Here is a 21,046-nt window from a genome sequence, read left to right as displayed (position 1 = left end):
TCAGCAAGCTCCCCATGAAAAGATAAATCCTAATGGTGTACCATCATACATAACTGAGGTTGATGTATTCACAGCACAAATTATGTATTCCTCCAAATCTCATCTTCTTTCCACTTATTTTCAGCTGTACTGTAGGTCCGCTGTATGCCTCTAGCCATGAAAATGCTAAAAGTGCATCACCATGTGTGCACATTATGCACTGCTCCTTGATTCGTGAATAAATGGCCCAATATTTTCAGTTTGGTCAAATTCAAGAGAAAAAAAGTTCAAAAGAGACTTTATCAGAGGTTAAAGTCGTGTCACTACCCTTTTTGTGACAACAAATGCCAAATGCGAAACAATCTTGTCCTATCATTGGACTGCATTCACTCACTTATGACTGACCACATTTGTGTCACAAAGGGGTGTTCTTTGTCCTTTTCGTGAAACACTATTTCACTGCCAACCCTGTGACTCACCAGCTAAATAGCGTCCTCCCTCAAACGTACCTTATAGAGTACAAAACATTCCCATTCTTAAATATCCTCAGCAGTTTGTTGTCTGTTGTGACCTCATGAAAGTGGGCTCCCTTCTCATTGGCAAAGAACAGATCTGGTTTCCATATAGAGTCTAACATAGAGGGGTCCAAATCCAAAGAGTCATCTGGGTATTCAGCATAGGCGAGTCTGGGATCATTCCACTGCTGACGGAGGAAGATGTTCACCCGGTAGTCCTACAGACACAAAACATAACATGAATATATCAGACACAGGTATTTGTGGGAACGCTTTTATGAAACTTGAACAAAGTGGTTGATTCATAACAATAAATTTGTATAATGAGACAAGTTTGGCTCAGTCCAAGTGTCATGTAAGATTCTCTAAATGTGGGTGACAACTGTCAAAAAGTGTATAAAATAGATTTGAATGACAGTGATGTGCACAGTTGGAAATGACATGGTTAGTCTAAGTAAATGTTTGAAGCTTACTGCATGTACAGACGGGTGACAAATTAAAGGAAAAACTGGTCCAGGTCTGAATGTTTGACCCCTACAGTGAGGGGATCTGGTGACTCTGTTATGCTGTGGAGGGCATTTTGCTGGCATGGTTTGGGTCCACTTGTCCCCTTAGAGGAAGGGTCACTGCAAATCAATACAAAGTTGTACTGAGTGATCACCTTTATCCATCTGTATATGTAATGCTTAATTTTGAAATTTTCCTACTGCACTAACAGGATGAACAATTTCCAGGAACAGCTTACCACAGGGTGAATATAAATAAAGCTATGTTCTTCATTTCATGCAATTTCTGGAATCTTAATTCCCATAGTTAGTCATCCATGCTGCTCAGTGTGTAATATTTTCATCCTGATTGCAACCTGCTCAAGGTGGGCACTAATGAAGCAGAGGCATGCAAATTATTTAGAGAGCTGTGTATCAGCTGTTCGGGACCTGGTGATTTAGGCCTGCAAACATGTCAGCAGTGGTGGGATCATATTGTATATGAGTACACATGTTCCAACTGGATTCTCAGTTTCTGTATGCACAGACACAACACCACATTTGTAGGCAGCTGCAGCCTCAACATTATCATCAGTATACATGGTGCACAGACACATGGAGGCATGGACCCTATCAAGTAGCTCATAGTACCCCGTTTGTCATGGGGTCATGCCCCCAAGCCATTGTTTATTTCCCCTGGGTAAGCAAACCATAATTTAGTCCAGATTGTCCCTAAGGTGTCTGATGACCTTGTCTCAAGTGAAACAGTTAAGGGCTAACCAAGAATTAATGATGATATTTATGGAAAGTTACAGAAAACTGACAATAAAACTGAACTCCTAGTAAAAGCATCACATCATTTCCTTCCACAGTGACTTGCCTACTCCTCTTTCTGATTTAAATACTATTAAACAAACCAACTGGGGTCATATTGAGTATTAAGGCATTTGATGACAACACCACATTTGACATATCATATAAGGACATCTAACTGTCCCACCAGCTGCTTGAACCTGTTTATTGTAATGATACTTATCTATGTGGGAATTAAAAACAATAAGAGGAGATAAGCCTGGCTTAGGTGGGGGACGGGGATTTCTTTGCATAACTCGGGAATGGTATTATGCATGGTTCAATGTTCCTCTTTTTGGAGCAGGAAAAGCTTTGGTGAAAATTTAGGCCATTTTAAAAAAATTATTTCAGTTGTCCATGTGAATAAAAGCAGCATACGCATCTGGGGTGAACACAAGGTGTCTCAGACTTGTCCCTAGATAGTGAACCGAGTGTCCTGATGCCAGTATCACTCCATTGCACTGGAAGTTTAGCTCCCTAGAAAATTCCCAGAATGCACTATAAAAAGCAGTGAGCATCTCTGCTCACTATGCTCACTGACTGGAAGTGACATCACTACTCTTCCACTTCATTACACTTCCAGCAGAGCCTTTTCAGAGTCATCGCACGATGGACACAGATGCGACTAATGAAATTAAACACGACTAAGTTTGATTTAGGTGTGACAGTAATTCTAACTATTACCGATGCTTTTGGCCTACATGAGCCAAACATGCAATCCCTATTTAATGAGCTGTGTCTTCTCTGCTCTTATGATGCAACAAGAGTCCCCTTGAAAAGCACTGTAGAGCAAATGACCAAACTGAATTTACAAATGTAAATTTACTTTACTCTCTATTCTTTATTTTTACCTTTTACACTATAGGTTGTCTAAACCCTTTGTAGATATGTTGTTGTTGTGATGTCATTATCATGTAGGAGATTCATCAGTGTCTCAGTGATCACTGATGCAGAAACCTAATCAGAGCCGGAAATACAATTCACTGTACAGTGATTCACTGCTGCCTGAGGTTATCATGAATTTCCATACCTACAGATGTGATCTTTGTTGACAGGTATTGGCCTACATTCCAGTTATTCAGTTATCACTTATGGTCTGGTTGTCTATCGATAACCGCTGTGTCTGAACACCCAGCATATCTGAGTATATCTAGAGGTAGAACATGAAAGGTAGAGGGACTTGCAGTTTGGTTTTGAAGACACTCCAGTATTCATTCAAGTAAAAGGGGAGTGAATGAAGCATGGACGTTGATAGTATGTACAGACCAGAATGAACAAAACTGACCCAAGCTCCTGTGTGTTTTTATTTCTGTTGAGAGGCTTATTGTGCTGAGAAAATGTCCATTACCACCATCATTATGAAATGGTTGGATAATACTAGTAATTACACATGAAAAAAAAAACATATAAATACATTTTCTATCTTAAAGCTGAGCCTTGAATGTCTTTGTCCTTATCAGTTTATGTAGCTTAAAGCTGCACTAATCCCTATCAATGGATCAAATGACCAGTGTGTAATGTGTATGATGTCACTTATAGTGACAAACCCAACTCTGGAGTTCCCCTCAGCTCTACAGAGCTTTTTAGTCTCTTGAGCTCATTGTTTTGGTTTTATGACACACAAACTCTGCTCTCATTGATTCAGTTTCCAGCTGCAACAGCTGTTAATAGCAGAAATCTCTAAACAGCCACTGTGCACGAGCTGTCCAGCACCAAACAGACAGACAGACAAAGTTAGAGACTAGCTGGTGAGGTAAAGTGGAGCATTTAGCACTTAAAGAATGAAAGAAAAAGATATGTTTTTCAGTAGTCAGTGGAGACTGAAGAAGTCATAAAAGCAGAGATAAATACTGGACTTATGTTTCTGAATGAATTTGTAAATAGGAATTTTTTTACTAACAGTTTTGCCATTAAGGCAAAGTTGTTAGCAATATTAATACGGTCTCTTACTGTAAATGTTGTGTTTATAACTTGTTGGCCCCCGGGAGCCAAAGATCCATGAATGCGGCTTTAATGCTCTAGCATAACCAACAAGAATACAGGTGCGCTGCTAACAACAAAACAGCTAAATTGCAGCAGGTTTTAACTTGAAATGGTTTTCTGTGAGGACAACCTTTGGTTATCATTTCTCCCTGTGTCAGATAAACTCAACACTGCTCGCACACAGATAGAGAATGGATTAAGAGGGATGGAGAGATTGAGTGAACAAATGAAAAAAGAGTCTAACAGTAGTAAATCTGTTTAACATAGATAGCGTGTACAGACCAGAGTGAACCAACCTGGCTCTAAGCCCTGTGTGTGTGTCTGTGTGTCTATGTGTGTATGTGTGTGCATACTGCATGTGTGGCACCGGGCTTTCAAAATGAACTCTAAATCTCTCCTCCTCTCTGTTTTTCTCTTCTCCTTCAGTGACGTAGTGGTAAAACAAAGCAGGGAAAACTGTGTCACAAAATGATCAGCATTATAAATGCTTATATTAAAATTAAAATGTTCTTTGAGTAAATGTGATCTTTATTTAAAGCTAATGTGTTTAAGACCACTACCTTGCATTCACCATAAATGTACATTCTGATAATGTATAGGTAGTTAAGCTCTGAAAACAAGAGGGATTAAAGTGAATTTAAGTGATTAACCTTCACTATATCACAAGATCTACTCACACAATGTTGTTTTTTCATAATAACACTTCAAACGCATTTCACAGAAATTCAGGAATCTATCTCTTTCATTCATTGTTTCATCAGGTATTGAGGAAGAGTACCTTCATAACAACTGGGCTCTTTGTGTTCAGCAGGTGTATTAGTTTTGGCAACATGCAGTCTTTAGGGATATAACTGTTTTCACTGTTTAAACAGCTAAAATTGCAAATTACAGAATGTATCTGGTTGTTTACTTTGGCTTAATTTTAAGTAAAAAAAATGCTGTCATTTCCCTGCAAGTGTGTGTGTGTGTGTGTGTGTGTGTGTGTGTGTGTGTGTATGTGTGCACGTGCAGCCTAGAAAGTAATTGTTGCAATTTGAGCACATCCTTCTCAAACACTGGCATAAGAAAAAGTAAGAAGTAGGAAGCCATATTAAGTAGCAGTGGGATGGAAATCAATAAGTAACAGCCACCTGGAGGCAAGTGGGTGTAAAACCCACACTCTAGAATGACAACAATGTTTTTCTGAGGCAGTTTAATCAACAAACAAACAAAAAAATATGAAAAGCTTACAGTCTTCCTCCACATTACAGCAGGTAGTTCACTGCAGCCACAAACTTCCCAATGACATTATTATCATTATTCATGGTGACAGAAACAATTCAAACTATATAACATAAGAAGGCTATTTTTGACACCAGTTATCAGTCCATCCATCCATTCACTATCTCTACTCTAGTTGTCTTAATATCTGTGTCAGCTGACGTTCTATCCGGCTACAATTAAATTTCCTGTCATGGCAGTAAAACATATTTCAGTGTGTTGGTGATGTGTTGAGGTTACGTCAGTGGGCTCTCTTGTTTGAAAAGAGGAGTGGGTAGATGAAAAGACAGATGGTGAGAAGAGAGAAAGGTTTTAATCCTAATGTGACATATGGCCCCTGTATATATCTCTCTGTGCTTCTCTCACTCCACCACTCTCACTATAAACTGTGCATTACAACCTCTGCCTTTGCATTGACCCCTCACTCATACTCACTGTTTATGACCGTTTTTAGTTCCCTTATTGGCCGACATGAGGTTGAGATCCTGCTCTTAGTTTACAAATCACTCAGTGGATTAGGACCTTCAGCACATGTCTGATATGTAAGTCTTGTAAGGTATGACCCTTCTACATCCTTCTCAAACACTGGCCTGTTAGCTGTTCCCCGGCCAAGAACAAGTTCACTTCAGTTTAGAGCTTTTTGCAGCAAGGTAGCATAAATACACAAACACATGAAACATAAACACAATAAATCACAATAAAACAATTGAATACATTAAATGTGCTGCTACTATACACACAATTCAGAATAAAGGAACATCAGAATGACGAAACATCAAGATGAATAAAGAGGAAAAAAATAAAGTGCTAAGCTGTGTGAGGAATCAAGAATGTACAGCACTTATTACACATGGGATGAATGAAAACTTGAACCTGTTGAGAGAGTGTATGGTCTGGACTTGATATGATGGATTTAGCTTTTTGTCTGATTTGCCTCTTATAAATGTCTGACAGCCGCTGCCTTGACAATGTTTCCCAGTTGATTCCTGTTTCATATGCTTAAATTCCCATACCAACAGATCAGTCAGAAGATAAGGACTGATTCCATCATAAATCTGTTAAATAACACCATCATTATGTCAACATTAAAAACAAGAACTGTGCAGAAGCAGTATTACATATGGAGCAGCCACAAGAGAGAATACTGCAACTACCTGTCAACTAGGTGCTCAAGTGATGATAGATGTTGACATTATTCGGTCTGGACCAAAGAGGTGGACCTTCCCTTCCCTGGAGCCATGCCACTAGCATAGCTTAACATACTTATAACTACAGACATCCTCAAATAAAAGCTAAAACAAAAACGGAAAATGTATCTTGAAAACTGACTAAAACTGTGTGAAATTGAAATCCAAATTCAAAAATTTAAGAAAGCAGTAATGTAGTACGGACAGACTTGAAAACAGAAATCACACAGGGAGGAACAGGATAGTACAAACAGACTTGAAAACAGAAATCACACAGGGAGGAACAGGACACGTTCACAAACCCAGCTCAGTGTTGTGCACAACACACACACACACACACAAACACACATGCACACATGCACACGCACACAGTCATGAAAAGTTCATTTGGCTCCAATAAATAATACAAATCAAATGAAAGCAATATTGTACATCCTGAAATTTCTCATGACAGTTCTTGCGTGGCAGGCAAACACATACACACACACATACACACAACTCAGAACAACTCCCAGCGGTGCAGAAACCACTTAGACCTTGTCGCTTCAATCATCCATCCATCTTTAGAGAAGGCTTGACTGATCACAATCAGTTCTGCTCTGCTAATTATGCAAGAGACACAGTGCGGCAGAAAGTGAAGTGGTGTTGGAGTGTAGTGAAGCATCGCAAACATGTTCAATCATTACTGACTTACAGACACACAGGAATATATAGGTTTATTTATCTTTCGATCAGAGGTGTCAATGAGTTTTAGTTATAATATGAGTATTAGAAGACTAATACCTGTTGCAATGCCTAAAGGCCACATATTACACATTTGGCCTACTGAGCAGTTGATAAAATTACCAGATCTTAAAGATTTCTTCCTCTTGAGTGCATGAATATGTTTAACAAGTCAGTTAAATTCTGCATCTGGACATCCTGGATTGAACCACAGCTGATTTTCTCAATCTTTGAGGTGTATTCTGTTTTTCCACACATACTGAAATTTCCATTTCTTGTTTGTTCTGTCATTTGTGCCTGGCCAGGGGAATCTGCAGCTCTGCAGCTCTGCAGCTCTCCTAAATCCTAGAGGAGATGGAGTGACTTTCACAGGTTAAGAAAGTTGATAAATTGCTTTCACCCCTGTGCCTGAAAGTTGGACTAAATGTGCATCACTGTGAGAATTTTGCGACAGTTAAGACATTTTTCATAATTTTGGCTTATTGTAAACATCAGGGCAAATTTACCATGAAACCTATAAGATTCCTGATCCTGTTGTATGAACAAAGCAGCTTGTGTGCCGCCTCAGCTGACTTCATGTCACTTTAAAGTATTTGCTGTCAGAGTCACTAAATGTCTTCACTGCACATCTGCTATTCCTGTCTGCTTGTCTGTCTCTTCTGATTTCTGTCTGTGTCTGCCTGCCTGTCTCTGTCATTATCTCTATTTGTCAGGGTGTCTTCCTGCCTGGTCACAGTTTGAAGCTTTTCTTTCCCCCTCTTGCAAATGATTTGCCCTTCAGGTAGGTGCTAATAATGAGTGGCCCTGAACATATCCAGGACAAAGAAATCCCTGTTAATTGGTCAATAATAATACTAATCAGTCTAATACTACCTCAGTAATACTAACTAACTAAATCATACCACCTGTTTGTTTTAAAAGATCACTATGGATTTACTAGATACTCTTCAGTTGTCCCACCAGTCAATGTGTTGTCTTAATAAGAGAGAAGTGCTCTAGCTGATGGAACCTTTTACTACTTTACCTTGAACTGTTGCCTTGAGTGTTTTTTTGAACTTGGCTCTGCCCACCTCACTCCCTTTTTAATCTTGGTATGATGTGAAAGCTCTGAAACTGTATTCAATAATTTACAGCAGTTCTTGAGGTTTGATAATGACTGACAGACTAATACTTTGCCTTTACTATCTGCACGTGACATCACTCTCACAGCTTTTGATGTTCTTTTTTTAATCTGTTTTTTACATGGTTTTGAAAACCCAAATAAAGCAAAGGTGAGCACTGAGTTTCTCAATGCAGAACAATTTAAAATGTTAAAATATAATTGATTAAAGTGTGAACTTGGCTTCTACGGTACCTAAGATTAAATTAGACTAGATTAGTCCTGTCCACATTTCCACTGCTTTTGTATAGAAATGATACCGTAAATAGGGCTATTTAAAAGAAAGCAGTATAATGTGTCAGGAGGTTATGTGAATTTTAAAATATAAGTGAATCTGCATTTATATATAAAATGAATGAGAAGAATCTACACCCTACACACTAATAAAAGGAGCAGTGATCAAAAACTTAAATCTCCATTGCTGCCCTTAATGCCTCAAAGGTCCACAATTTGATTTAATGATGTCTGACCGGACTAAAGCATGACAGCAGCCTTTCTGTGCACTGAGCATAACGCAGAATATTCAGCCCTTTACAAAACTCTCAAGATTTATTTATTTAACTGAGCATCCTGTCAAGCACAAATGTATCTAGTTTGTCTATTTAAGTTTGTCTGAATCAATCTGCAAAATGTGGAAAGCCTTTCAATTTTCATAAGCAGGAAGAGTAGCGCTTCTTACTTACTTACTTGCTTAATGCACATAACATTGCCATGTTCAGTGCCTCATCAATGAAAAATTCATTTTGGGATCAGAAATGTGTTACATGCAGCATAAATAAAGATCAACAATCAAAGATGCTGGAACCACTCCACGCAGAATAAAAGCACAGCAAGTGGATTCCTGTACATGACTATGCATATTTGAATATTTATTATGAATGCTTTTTGATAAAACAAGGTTTATGCAAAGCTTTTGTATAAACTGTCTTTATGCTAATTCAAGCATTATGCTAATTTACTGTAATTTCATGCAGTATCTTTATTACATACCATGGTGGTTTCAGCAATGGAGCCAAAGCTGTTGATGAAAATGTTACAGGAAACATTGACTGCAGGACCTGCAGAGGGAGAGGCAGAATGATTAGATATTTGTAATGTAAATAATATAATATAGCTTACAAAAAAGTTGCAAGAGTATATCAGACTTGTTTCTTTGAAGTTGTTTTGCAGTGAACTTTCGGCCCTTCAGCAGATGATAATTGCTTCGCACTGCCTTAGAGGATGCACTGCACAGTTTCCAAGTGCTGGACAATTACAAATGCATCCAGTGTGTATGCCTTCAGTCTTTAATCTTATATCTTAAAAAATGGCACAAGGCTCTGGCAAAATAACAGATTCTAAGTGTAGCCAGCCAAATCAGAGTCAAGGAGGCTCCCTGAAGAGGCATAAATGAATGGTCTCTGGATGTTTTTTCTTGAAGCAAAGCTCATTTTTCTCTTCATACTCAAATTATATTTTTAAAGATGTTGAATAGTTAACAATAAACTACAGGCAAAAATAATCAAAATACATTCACCTAGCACTTTATTACCAATACTTGAGCTGTTGTATTGGATTGCATTAGATTGCACAGGAGTTCCTAATAAAGTGTTCAGTGAGTCTATGTTTCCTTGCAACTACAGTAGTTGACAAGCACTTCTAGTAGGATATTTTGATTTCTAAAAACAGGGATTTTCCAAGATAGGATGTTCATATATGCAAACACTTAATCAGGAAATTCCAAAAACTCAATCAAAACTGGGATACTAATGTCCATGTAAATGCACTCAATAATGAATATGTACAGGATGCCTAGCAAGAACTATGACTATTGACTTTACTAGAATCAGTGCAAGAACTGTCTTTATATGTAATGGATTGAGGAGAAAGTAGGGCTTCTCCATCTGTCTGAGGTGGGAGAGACAACAGCAGGTGGCAGAGGCTGCAGGTATTTGGTAATCAGTAATCACAACTGTTTAGCTCTTCTGCTGTGAGGCTGGAACTGAGCGCCTGTTGACTGCATTCTAACAACTTCTTTTGAGTAGAGTTTTTTTTCGTTTAGTGGTGTGGCCAGTGCTTTAGTTGTGTTTATTGAGTTTTTTGTATGATTGTGGTCTTGAATTAAACCACCAGTGTGCATTATCACTGTCATGGCTGGATTGAGAGTTTCATCTATGACAACACAGTTTGTAGCAGGTGATATTTGTGTTACAAATGTTTTTCACTGTCGGGTATCGCCCTTGAACTACATAATCTATAAGACCTTATACACATAAATCAAATCATCCAATCACGTTTATTTATAAAGTACATTTAAAAACAACTAGAGTTGATCAAAGTGCTGTATAATACAATAACATAACATAACATGGTAACAGCAAAAAAAGCAGTAGAGATAACATAACAATACTGTCCCATAAGCATACAAAAATAAATAAGTAAAGGAACAGTTGGAAAACATAGAAGAGTAAAAGGGAAGCATAAAACCTTAAGGACACTTAAAGGTCTGAGAAAACATGTGGGTCTTAAGTTTGGCCTTAAAAATGTCTACAGAGGGGGAACATGTAATCGAAAATGGTGAACTGTTTCAAAGCTTTGGGGCGGCTACTGAAAACGCATGATTGCCCTTGCCCCTTAGCCTTAGTCGAGGGACAGCCAGGAGCAGCTGGTGTGAGGATCTGAGAGATCTAGGGTTGGAAAGGGGGCAGAGGAGTTCAGAGATGTACTGGGGCGCCAGGCTGTGTAAAGCTTTAAAAACAAATAATAGAACCTTAAACTCAGTCCTATACTTGACCAGTAGCCAATGCGGGGACACTAGTACAGGTGTGATGCTGTCTCCCTTCCTGGTACCAGTTAGTAATCTAGCAGCATCATTCTGCACCAGCTGCAAGTGAGACAAGGATGACTGGCTAATACCCAATTAAATAGCATTGCAGCAATCCAGCCGAGAGGAAATTAAAGCATTTGTGACAATCTTCAGGTCGCTAAATGAGAGGAATAGTTTGAGTATGCCAATATTTCTTAGCTGGAAAAAGTAACCTTTCACAACAGTGTTAATTTTTTGTCAAATTTTAAAACTGGATCAAAGATGACACCAAGATTTCTGGCAAGAGCATGAAGGTTAGACACTAGGGGCCCTAAGTGATTAGCTATAACCCCAATGGAGTTGGAGGAACCAAATAAGACCACTTTGGTCTTACTATCATCTAATTGGACAATTTTTTGCCATCCAATATTTCACATCCTGAAGGCAGTCAAGGAAGGACCTAACTGTGTTATTATTATTATCACCAGGTTCTAATGAGAGGTATAGCTGAATGTTATCTGCGTAGAAATGCTGGGAGATATTGTATTTTTGGAGGATGAAGCCTAAAGGAAGGATGTATAAGGTGAATAATATGGGCCCTAAAATGGAGCCTTGAGGTGCTCCACAGGTAACGGGAGCAGGCGGGGAGAAAAAGTTTCCAATTTTGACAGAAAAAGATCTGTCTGTTAGGTAGGAGGGGAACCATTGGAGGGCACTACCCTGGATACTGACCTGGTGCTCGTGACGGTTCAGGAGAGTAGTATGGTCAACTGTATTGAAGGCAGAGCTAAGGTCTGGTAGAATTAGTATGGCACATTTACCAGAGTTAAAAGACAGCAGTAGATTTTTGGAGACTTGAAGTAGAGCTGTGATGTGGTCTGAAACCTGACTGAAATTTCTCTGTAATATTGTTATTTTCTAAATACGGACAAGAGCTGAGAATATACTATTTTTTTCCATGATTTTAGAAAAAAATGGCAACTTAGAAATAGGCCGGAAATTATTTAGAACAGTTGCATCAAGGTTAGGCTTTTTAATAATGGGATGTACTACCGCATGTTTAAAGTAAGAGGGAACACAACCATTAGCTACACTACTGCTTATAATGAGAGAAAATAGGACCTAAAGTGCCAAACACTTCGTTTAACAGGCATGTAGGAACAATATCTAAGGGACAAGTAGTTGGCTTAGTGTGAGAGACTATGTCTTTCATATGAGCAAGGGACACAGGCTCAAACTTACTTAGGACAGCAGAGCAAGGAGGGAGGATGGAGGGGTTGTAGACAAGAGGTGAAATAGCAGAAATATGAGAGTCATAACAAGAAAATGGTGAAAATTTGGCATATTAGGTTTTTGCTATCTAGTTTTACATTATTAGGGGCCATCCAAAGAACAAAAATGCACTCTGCTTTCCTCTTGTTCTTCCTCTTGACTTGTCCTTTACGTGATATGACTTGAGGTACTGAATATCTAATTTTTCAGTTTCTATATCCAGTGTCTTTGAAGAGCATTAAATGTGTTTTAATGTAGAAGCACTTTATTGTGAAGCCACTTGTTGAGAATGCCACTGAGGTTTGCTAACATTATTATAACCAAATGTTGTACGATGTATGATTAATGAGAGAACAATAAAGGAAGAGAACTGGATTTGGATCTTAATAAGAAGAGTTCAATGTTAGCAACTGGAGTTTAAAGTTTGTAAGGGATCTGATTCTGGGCACAGTACCAGTATTGGTATGAAGAACTGTGCCTGACAAATTTAATATGTTGGCGGGGCTGTTCTCAAGTAGTGGTGAAAGGTTATGTTCTCTAGCAAGTGTTTACATGGGGCTCTATTGATCAAAGATACAGGAGGCTGCCTCATTTTATTTATAAAATAAAATGGAGTTGAAAAAAAATCATTATCTCGTTGTTACACAAGAGTTTCTGCTAGGGGTGAGCCTGAATACAAATACCTTATTCAGCAAAGCACAAATAGTGTTTTTTTTTTTTTACAAACATTTATTTCGTACAAATATTTTAAAAATTATTTGTTTTCGGGAAGAAAAAAAAACATGTCAAATACCAGCATGCAGGTCGGTTACATCACTATCTCTCTCCCCTGCTCCGCTGTTATGTCTATCAACAGGTCTCAACGAGGGAAATCACATCCACCTGCTACATGACGCACATTTCCTTATTTGGACATCACTCTCGGAGTTGGGGGTGTTCCCCAGAGATAAAGCTGAGCTACTGACACAAGTGCCAGACCCCCAACACCATATCAGGAACAAAAGAGCACAAACTACTCCTAATTAATAAATTACAGCAAATCCAAGCACAAATCAATCAAATGCGACAAACTAGAGGAAACCTCAATGCCAAAGGACCAACACCACATCAGAAACAAAAGCCCTTCTAAAAAGTTACAGAAATAAAAGTACCTAAAGTACAGACACAAACATCAATCAAGTATGACAAGTCAGAGGACAAATACTGGGCTCTCTGCACATCCCTAGTTTCTACATTTGTCCATGTTACTGTGGACATGGCCTCACAGAACTCCACTTTGCCCTGTCTGCTCCTGTAGAAAACACAATACATACATTAGATGGCTTGGTAGGTACCTTTAAAGTTCGGTCTTATCCTGGCATCATATCCAGATGTCCTCCCCATCAGTTTGTCCAGAAAATCAGAAGGAGACATTGGGGCCTGCCGTGTCCTTGCAGCATTGTCCACCTCCTTACTTTGACCCACACTGTCACAGAAACAAAACAGACACATATAATACAAGTAATTGTCTGTGACATTTCCACAGCAGGATGTGTGTATTGTGCTTCTCTCCTTGTCAACTAATGTAAGAAAAAATGAGTCAAGTTATCGACAGTTCATGACAGCTTTGATGTTTGCTATTCAAAACACCTGGGACCAGATTCACAAACACCCTGAGGATAATATCTTCAAAAGACAACTTTTGAATCTAAAACTCCCAACCAAGGAGTTGTATGATTTAAGAAACGTTTCTCAGGAACTCTGAGAGTTGAGGAACAGAAGAAAATCTGAAAATCCAAAATGGAGGAAGCTGTCGTATTAGCTGTATAGCTGCTCTGCTGTAGTATTAACTACATAAAAGAGGCTTGGTTTGCAGTCAGTTATGACACAGGAGTGGATGGTAGAAATATATTTTTACTGGGCAAAATTGTCACTAAGTCACCAAGTTTTTAGCCCTGTTTTGTGAGGATGTGCCAGTGAATTTCACCAGACACCACAAAGCTCTAATGAATCAAAACACATTTTAAATGTTGGGATTTAAATGGTATAAAGTAAAAACCTGGAATCAAGCTGACAGTTCTATCTTTTGTTTTCCATTGCCCATCATATCATGCCTTGTTTGAATCATGGTAGAAAGAACATGGCCTGGAATAACACTGATCACATGTGAGTCTGAATCATTCATGTATCTGGACTTTAATACTTGAAACATTTGGGAAATTTCTGCCTTCAAAAAGTCATACAACATTCAATACTGATTAATACTGTATGCTGTCCACTGTATTTCATAAATATATTCTAAAAAAGTGAATCCAGCATCCACAATGTCCACATCAGCCAAAGTTGTCCACTTCTTCTCCTTAGTGTGTGTTTCTTTTAATGTGTATGTTAAGTTTTGTGTACACACTGCAAACCAATTTCCCTCTAGGGTAATAATGAAGTTAATCTTAATATTTCTTACATAGTTGTGTGATATTTGTTTACTTATTTGACAGATAAATACTCACTAACTCTTATTCACTAACACTGCAACATCTACACTGTGGTGTGTGATGCTTCATCAGCAAAATTATGCTTCATGAGGTGTGCTTTGTGCTCGGTGCAGTTTGTCAGTGTGTGTGTACATCAGTGGAGGCTGGTCCATAAAGGCAGAGGAGGTTGCTCCTCCTCTATTTTTTGAGAGGCAAGAGGGAGATCAAAATATAAAAAAGAATATTTGGTTGAAATAAACCATTAGCAAATCTCAGTATTATTTATGAAATATTTTTTTCTCTCTTCTATGGAAAAAATCCATTATTGAAATTCTGTTTAAAATGCTTCAACAGCGACACCTGCAGGACGGGAGGAGAAAGAGTAGTCTTTGAAGTGGTGGGGGGGGGGAGGGGGTCGGAGTGGGGGGCAGAGGAGGACGGGTGCCTGCTGTCCTCCACAGGGCGGGCTCTCTCACATCAATTTAATGTTTCATGTTTTCATGCTAATCTATGATTGGCCAAGACACGTAAAATGACGCTCCAAGGGAGGACGTCCTCTCTATCCAATCAACAGCCAGAATGCAATATTGACATCATGTTGGTCCAATGATAGTTTCTAGAATTCATCTTCAATTCTCTCCACTGTAAGGCAGAGTAGCAGCAGTAGATGGCTGCTTGCGTTAGCCAATACAACAGTTGGCTTGTTGTAGCAGCCTGAGGGACTCTTTATACATCCATGGAAGGACTGTTAAGGACTGTTGTTAAGCTAACGGGAGAATGGATTTGGACTGTGCGACGCAGCAGTGGCAGGACGCCTCTGGGGAGGCTGGAGAAAGAAGCCACTGGAGAAACAACCAGGAGAGTCAGCTTGTTTGTCATTGTTGCTAATGATATCAGACGGGTTAAGCAGCAGCCACAAAGTTCTGTTAACTAACAAACAAGATGACCAACAGCCACAAATGGACATTATGACATGAATACTTCATCTCCATGAAAGAAAGAAGAAGACGTCAGATAACGTGAGTCAGATACAGCTTCTCTCTCTCTGTCTCTTTGGTCGCTAATTCCATCTCTGATGGTTAAATGTCTCTGTGGCTGTGTGAATTTATCTCCTTAACAAGAATACAGCAGAGATCATATAATGTGCTGTTTACAGTGAGCTGTCTGAACGTCTCATTCATTTGGAATTGATCCAGTTTTTAATTGAGTGATTGTTCAGTCACCTGTTGATGTGTGATTAGTGAATAAGTGTGCAGGAGGTCTGGCTGCTTGCCTGTGACAGTTTCTTCAGTTCGTTTTTAAGCTGAGTCGTATATTGAGTAATAAGCTTAAAGTTACTAGAATAACAAGTGTTAACTAGTGGTGTAACGCATCGTAGTTGATCCGTGATCCGTACGGATTGCGCCCAACGGTTCGGCACGCATGTGAACTGTGGATTAATTGCAAAATTTAATGTCTCGTTCAAGACAAAGTAAACAAACAGCTGTAAGTACAAGTTATGGACAGACTATAATACTTCCTGATGTGAACCTACACTTTTAGATCTGTGAATGTTTTTAGTGTTCAATCTTTCTAGTATTCAGCACTGATCTGTACCTGTATCAGTTCATAAGCTTTGTTGTACTTTATATATTTCTGTATACTAAGAAAATACATAGGAAACATGTAAATGATGTGTAAGATTGTAAGATTCCGTGTTGGTTTTCCTCCTGTCCTCCCCAATTTTTTGAGTCAGCCACCACTGGTGTACATGTGTATATCAGGCTATTTTATGTCATGTTTTACTTCATTTACTGTTGCTCACTGTCAAACAGTCTCTGTGATCATCATGTCAGTAACATTAGTCATTATCGTTGGCATTAAATTAACAACAACATTTTGTACAGACATGGCACAACAATGTGTGTGTGTATGTGTCCTGGGATGAATGGGTAGTAGCTTCTAAAGGTCAAGGTAAAGCTTGATGATCCTGAAACCACACTTGTGGATATGTGTGTTTGTCAGTTGTGGGCACAGACTGTATATAACACCCATTGGTTTCCTTGGCGCCGGTTTGAAGCCCAGAGTTGCTGCTTACAGTCAGCACCATCTTTTTTGTTTAGAGCCAAGACCTTCAAATAAGGAGTGTGGAAACATGCCTTGTTAATTTGGACTGAAGTTAATGCTAACTTACTGGGAACACTAGTGGTACAGACTTGTGCTGACATTAGCTAACTAACATGACTGGTATCGTTATCAAGTAACATTAAACTTAGCAAAATATTGCGACAATAGCCCAACTCAGTGTGAGTCCCAGAACCAGGAGAGCAGCAGGTGAGCCAAGTGTCAATCACAGCTGTCAATCAACGTCCACACTGAATACATCAAAGCTGCTGTAAGTCTTCAAATCTTATTAATGGAGCAATAATTTCCAAAATGACCACCAGCACACTTATTAGAGGGCCTGAATTTAGCGATTGAGACCAGAATAACTCATTGAAAAATGTATTGACTTAGTATTTCATGAGAGAAGTTGATGCTTTTTGAAAGGGAGTCAGTTGGAGTCAGGGATTTTTTGGAGCCAGCACCTAGTGGCACCTTTAAGGTACTTCTGCACTGACTTCAATTTCAAGCTGTGGTTGTTGCCACTTGGTTGGGACAAGAGAGAACATTTCCAAAAATAACTGTTCACTGCAAGAGTTGCACTGCTAAACACACGCGCGCACACACACACACACACACACACACACACACACACACACACACACACACACACACACACACACACCCTGTTCAGCAACATCCATGTGTAGTTTCAGGATAATCAACCTATACTTTGGCATTTGGAGGTTGCTACCATTTAACTCAGCAGGGAGTAGGCTTATACAATCCTGAGAACAGAAAAAGGGTGTTTATCATGAGTTTGATTACTCATTTAACCTCTTTTAAATGTGCACTCACACTGGCAGTGACAGAAAGAGACAAAAAGAGTACTCATTCATTTCAAATGAGCTCTGGGAGACAAAGAGCGACAGAAGGCGACAGCTGGAGGAGCGATTTCAGCGACTTGGAGACAAGAGGAAGTTGAGTAGAATTCTACTACATGCAAGTGAGTAGAAACAAGTAGTGATGACTAATAGAAGGGCAGATGTGTTCAACTAAATCTTTTTTTAATGGCTTGTGTACTTCTTAAAAAATAAATATATCAGTACTCTAGTTTTTGGATGTTGTGTACTTGTGAATTGAAAATAAAAGAACTGGCATGTGTGGCCCTGTGTTTTTATGCTTTGTTACGCAGCAACATCAGAAGGCTTCACAATTACTTTGGCCTTGACTTTCAAATGTCCCCTGATTCATGTTACTTTAATGTGACTATCTGAAAACCAAGCATCACACTATAAAAATCTTGATATCACATCTATCATACTCTACGCATACGCAAATGACTCCAGCATGTGATAACAGTTTTTATTGGAAGTACTTTCTACCTAAGAAATAGTCCCAGTGAGACCTTGACAGTGTGTTGGCATTGAGACTGTATGTCAAAACCTACTTGAATAGAATAGACAGAATACAGAATATTAGAGCTGCAACCATTGATTGAAAGAAAATTAATCATGTATTTTTATAATTAATCATCATTTTAGTAATTATTCAAGAAAAAGTGGCAAACATTTGATGGTTCCAGTTTCTCAAATTTTCTGATTTTCTTGGTCTCACATTATACATTGAAAATGTTTTGCTTTTGGATTGTTGGTCAGACAAAACAAGACATTTAATGACATGACCTTGTGTTATCATGGACATATTTCACAGTATTCTGATGATTTATAGACCAAACTATTCATAAAGGAATCCATCAAATAAGCAGCAGATTAATCAATAATGAAAATAATCATTAGTTGCTGCCCTACAAAATATTACAAGAATGAAAAACTAAGTTTGATTATGTTACAGTTATTCTGACTTTCCTTCATCACTTGAAGCATCAGGTATGTCCTCAGATCTCATGACACTGGCCCTTCTGGCCCTTGAATCAAGAAAAACAGCAGGAGACAGCAGACCGTTTCCCTGTCAAGCTCATCATCTCTGGATACAAATCCCTGTTGTGATTAGGGAGGAAAATACCATCAAATATAAACTCAGACATACATCTGTTCTCATTGTCTTGTCTGACTTCAGCATCATCTAGCTTGGGAGTGATACAATCTCTCATTCTGCTCTCAGCCAGAGAGCACTGACACAGCCGCTGGGAACTGAGTGTAGATCTGCTTCCTGGTTGTTGCATCACCACATACTCGTTGTCTGTGCTCATGGATGTGGATGTGTCTGCTAGGAGTGTGTGAGTCATGCGCCACATCATGTATGTGTGTGTGTGTATTTATTTTTGTCTCTCTGAGACAACAGCCCACACATTGTTTCTACCTGGCAGTGGATGTGGGCACTGGTTCAATTCCATTGCCAACACTGGCAGTCGATGCAGGTGTTTGTACCTGTAACAGACATGTTTCTTTTTGTCCTTGTTTACCGCTGGCCATACTGCCACGAAATATTCATGTTTTTCAGGATGAATCCAGGATGAATCCAGGATGAATCCTAATAGGTTTGCTGAGCTGAGCTTTTCTTCAGTGTCACAAACATACACACATACACACATCATGGCATCAAGACAGAGTGGGACTCAATTTCAGCCTATGATTTAAATGATGCACATGAGTAAATAGGTGAGGGATGTATGGAGAGAAATTAGACTCAATAAAGATGAGAAATGTATGTTACATGATTTACAAATAAAAACAGATTTATAAATGTGTATTACAAGTTCGTTTGCATTTGTTGTGTGTTTGTGGGGTTCTGAGACCATATTGAAACTTTCCAATCCACAAACATATGCTGCGTTTAAGTGCTGGTGGAAAACTCGGACATGCGGCTTTTCAGCACATTCATGCCTAATTTCAAAATGGGAAAGAAATTTTTCGAAAAAGATTAAATAGCTCGTCACCCTTTCATTAGACAACAATTAACCAAGTATTTTTTACATGGAATATTCCAGTGTCGTGGCTTTAACTTTGGCAACTTCAAATTCACTGACTCACGTCCATAGAAGAGAGATTCAGTCTGCCGTGTGTGATGATTTAAAGAGCATCTGTTTAAACAATTTTTCTCCAGTTATCTCTGCCAACCCTAACCTTAACCACAACTTAAGCCCTAACCTCAACCAAAACAAAATTCAAACGGGAGGGAAACGCACCTCAGAGTGGGAACATACTTCTACACACAACTGTCCACATCCTGCCTGCTTCCTAACCACAGCGTGCTTCTTCCCTCCACAAAGCTACACCAGTGAGTGCAGGTAATGCTAAAAATTCATTATACCGTGGACTGCAGTAATGTAAAGTGAATAAATGTTAACTCTTGTGACAGTATCTAATGCATTTAACACAATGTTTGTGGGAACGTTTCGGCTTTAGCTAGTGCACTTATTATCTGTTATTTAACAGATAATAATCTGTTATTTAACAGATAATAAGTAAGTAATTTAACAGTTGCTTGCCAAAATACAAGCCAACAACCAAGACATGGTGTGAATTTGTTTTGAAGGAACTTCGATTAGTATCCTAGGTATAGCTTAAAGAAATTCTTTTTTTTTTTTTGACATGTCTCTTCACTGGAGTTGTGGCTTTGTACAAGGGTGAGTACCAATCCTGCTTATGTTACAGACCCATGTGTGTTATGAATAACATAAGTATAAGGAGTAAGAAGTCTGGTTTAGATACAACGTTTTCTATGTGCATCCATCAGCATCCACTGTTCAGCTCAATGACAAATTTAACTCAGTGAACAAAGTGACAAATTTAATAGTTTTGTGCATCCTTCTGTAAAATGTTATCTGATTTACTTAGATATTTAATCAAGTAATTGTTACTCCATTTGTGCACGTTTTAAAATTTAGTCCAGGATCTTTAAAAAAAATTAAGATTCTCTTAAGTTGCATTGCTGGTATGTGTTAACAGCTTTACAAAGTAGGTGCAAAATACTTTACAAAACTGCAGTTTAGTATCTCTAAGAAGCTTGTAATTTTTCCTCAGTTTTCATCAGCTTTCTCTGTAGTGATGAATTCATTTAAAACTAGTTAAAGTCATCTGTCAGACACTGGACTATATAACAGCATATGTGTATTATGAAAGAGGAAGCTCTGAACAGTCTAGTATCATGGTGTTTATATTCTTTAATTGTCTATGAATCAATGAAAAAAGCATGAAAATGCATATCAGAATTACCAAGTTTTCATTCAAGTAAACATTGCATCCAGGACTATGAAATTATTATACAGCAGGTGAAAGATTAACATTGATCAGTGCGGCCACTGTCATATGCAATTTTCTGCTAAAAACATTAACTTTTTTATTGTGGGAT

The 21,046-nt window shown here is 38.6% G+C and overlaps 1 protein-coding gene across 3 annotated transcripts in view; it reads right to left on the bottom strand.

The window, feature by feature from the left end:
* The window catches only part of glra3 (glycine receptor, alpha 3), a 57,041-nt gene that overhangs the window by 20,172 nt on the left and 15,823 nt on the right, over nucleotides 1-21,046 (bottom strand). For all 3 annotated transcript variants that reach the window (XM_042422873.1, XM_042422891.1, XM_042422882.1), the window contains exons 2-4: nucleotides 13,535-13,665; nucleotides 9,134-9,201; nucleotides 489-712 (exon numbers count right to left, since the gene is read on the bottom strand). In XM_042422873.1, the coding sequence (XP_042278807.1) occupies nucleotides 489-712; nucleotides 9,134-9,201; nucleotides 13,535-13,665 (423 nt within the window). The remainder of the gene's footprint in view (nucleotides 1-488; nucleotides 713-9,133; nucleotides 9,202-13,534; nucleotides 13,666-21,046) is intronic.

The sequence above is a fragment of the Thunnus maccoyii genome, chromosome 2, assembly GCF_910596095.1.
Source record: "Thunnus maccoyii chromosome 2, fThuMac1.1, whole genome shotgun sequence".
NCBI lineage: Eukaryota > Metazoa > Chordata > Actinopteri > Scombriformes > Scombridae > Thunnus > Thunnus maccoyii.
The sequence above is the reverse complement of the archived record's forward strand: the minus strand, read 5'-3'. Positions and strand labels throughout refer to the sequence as shown.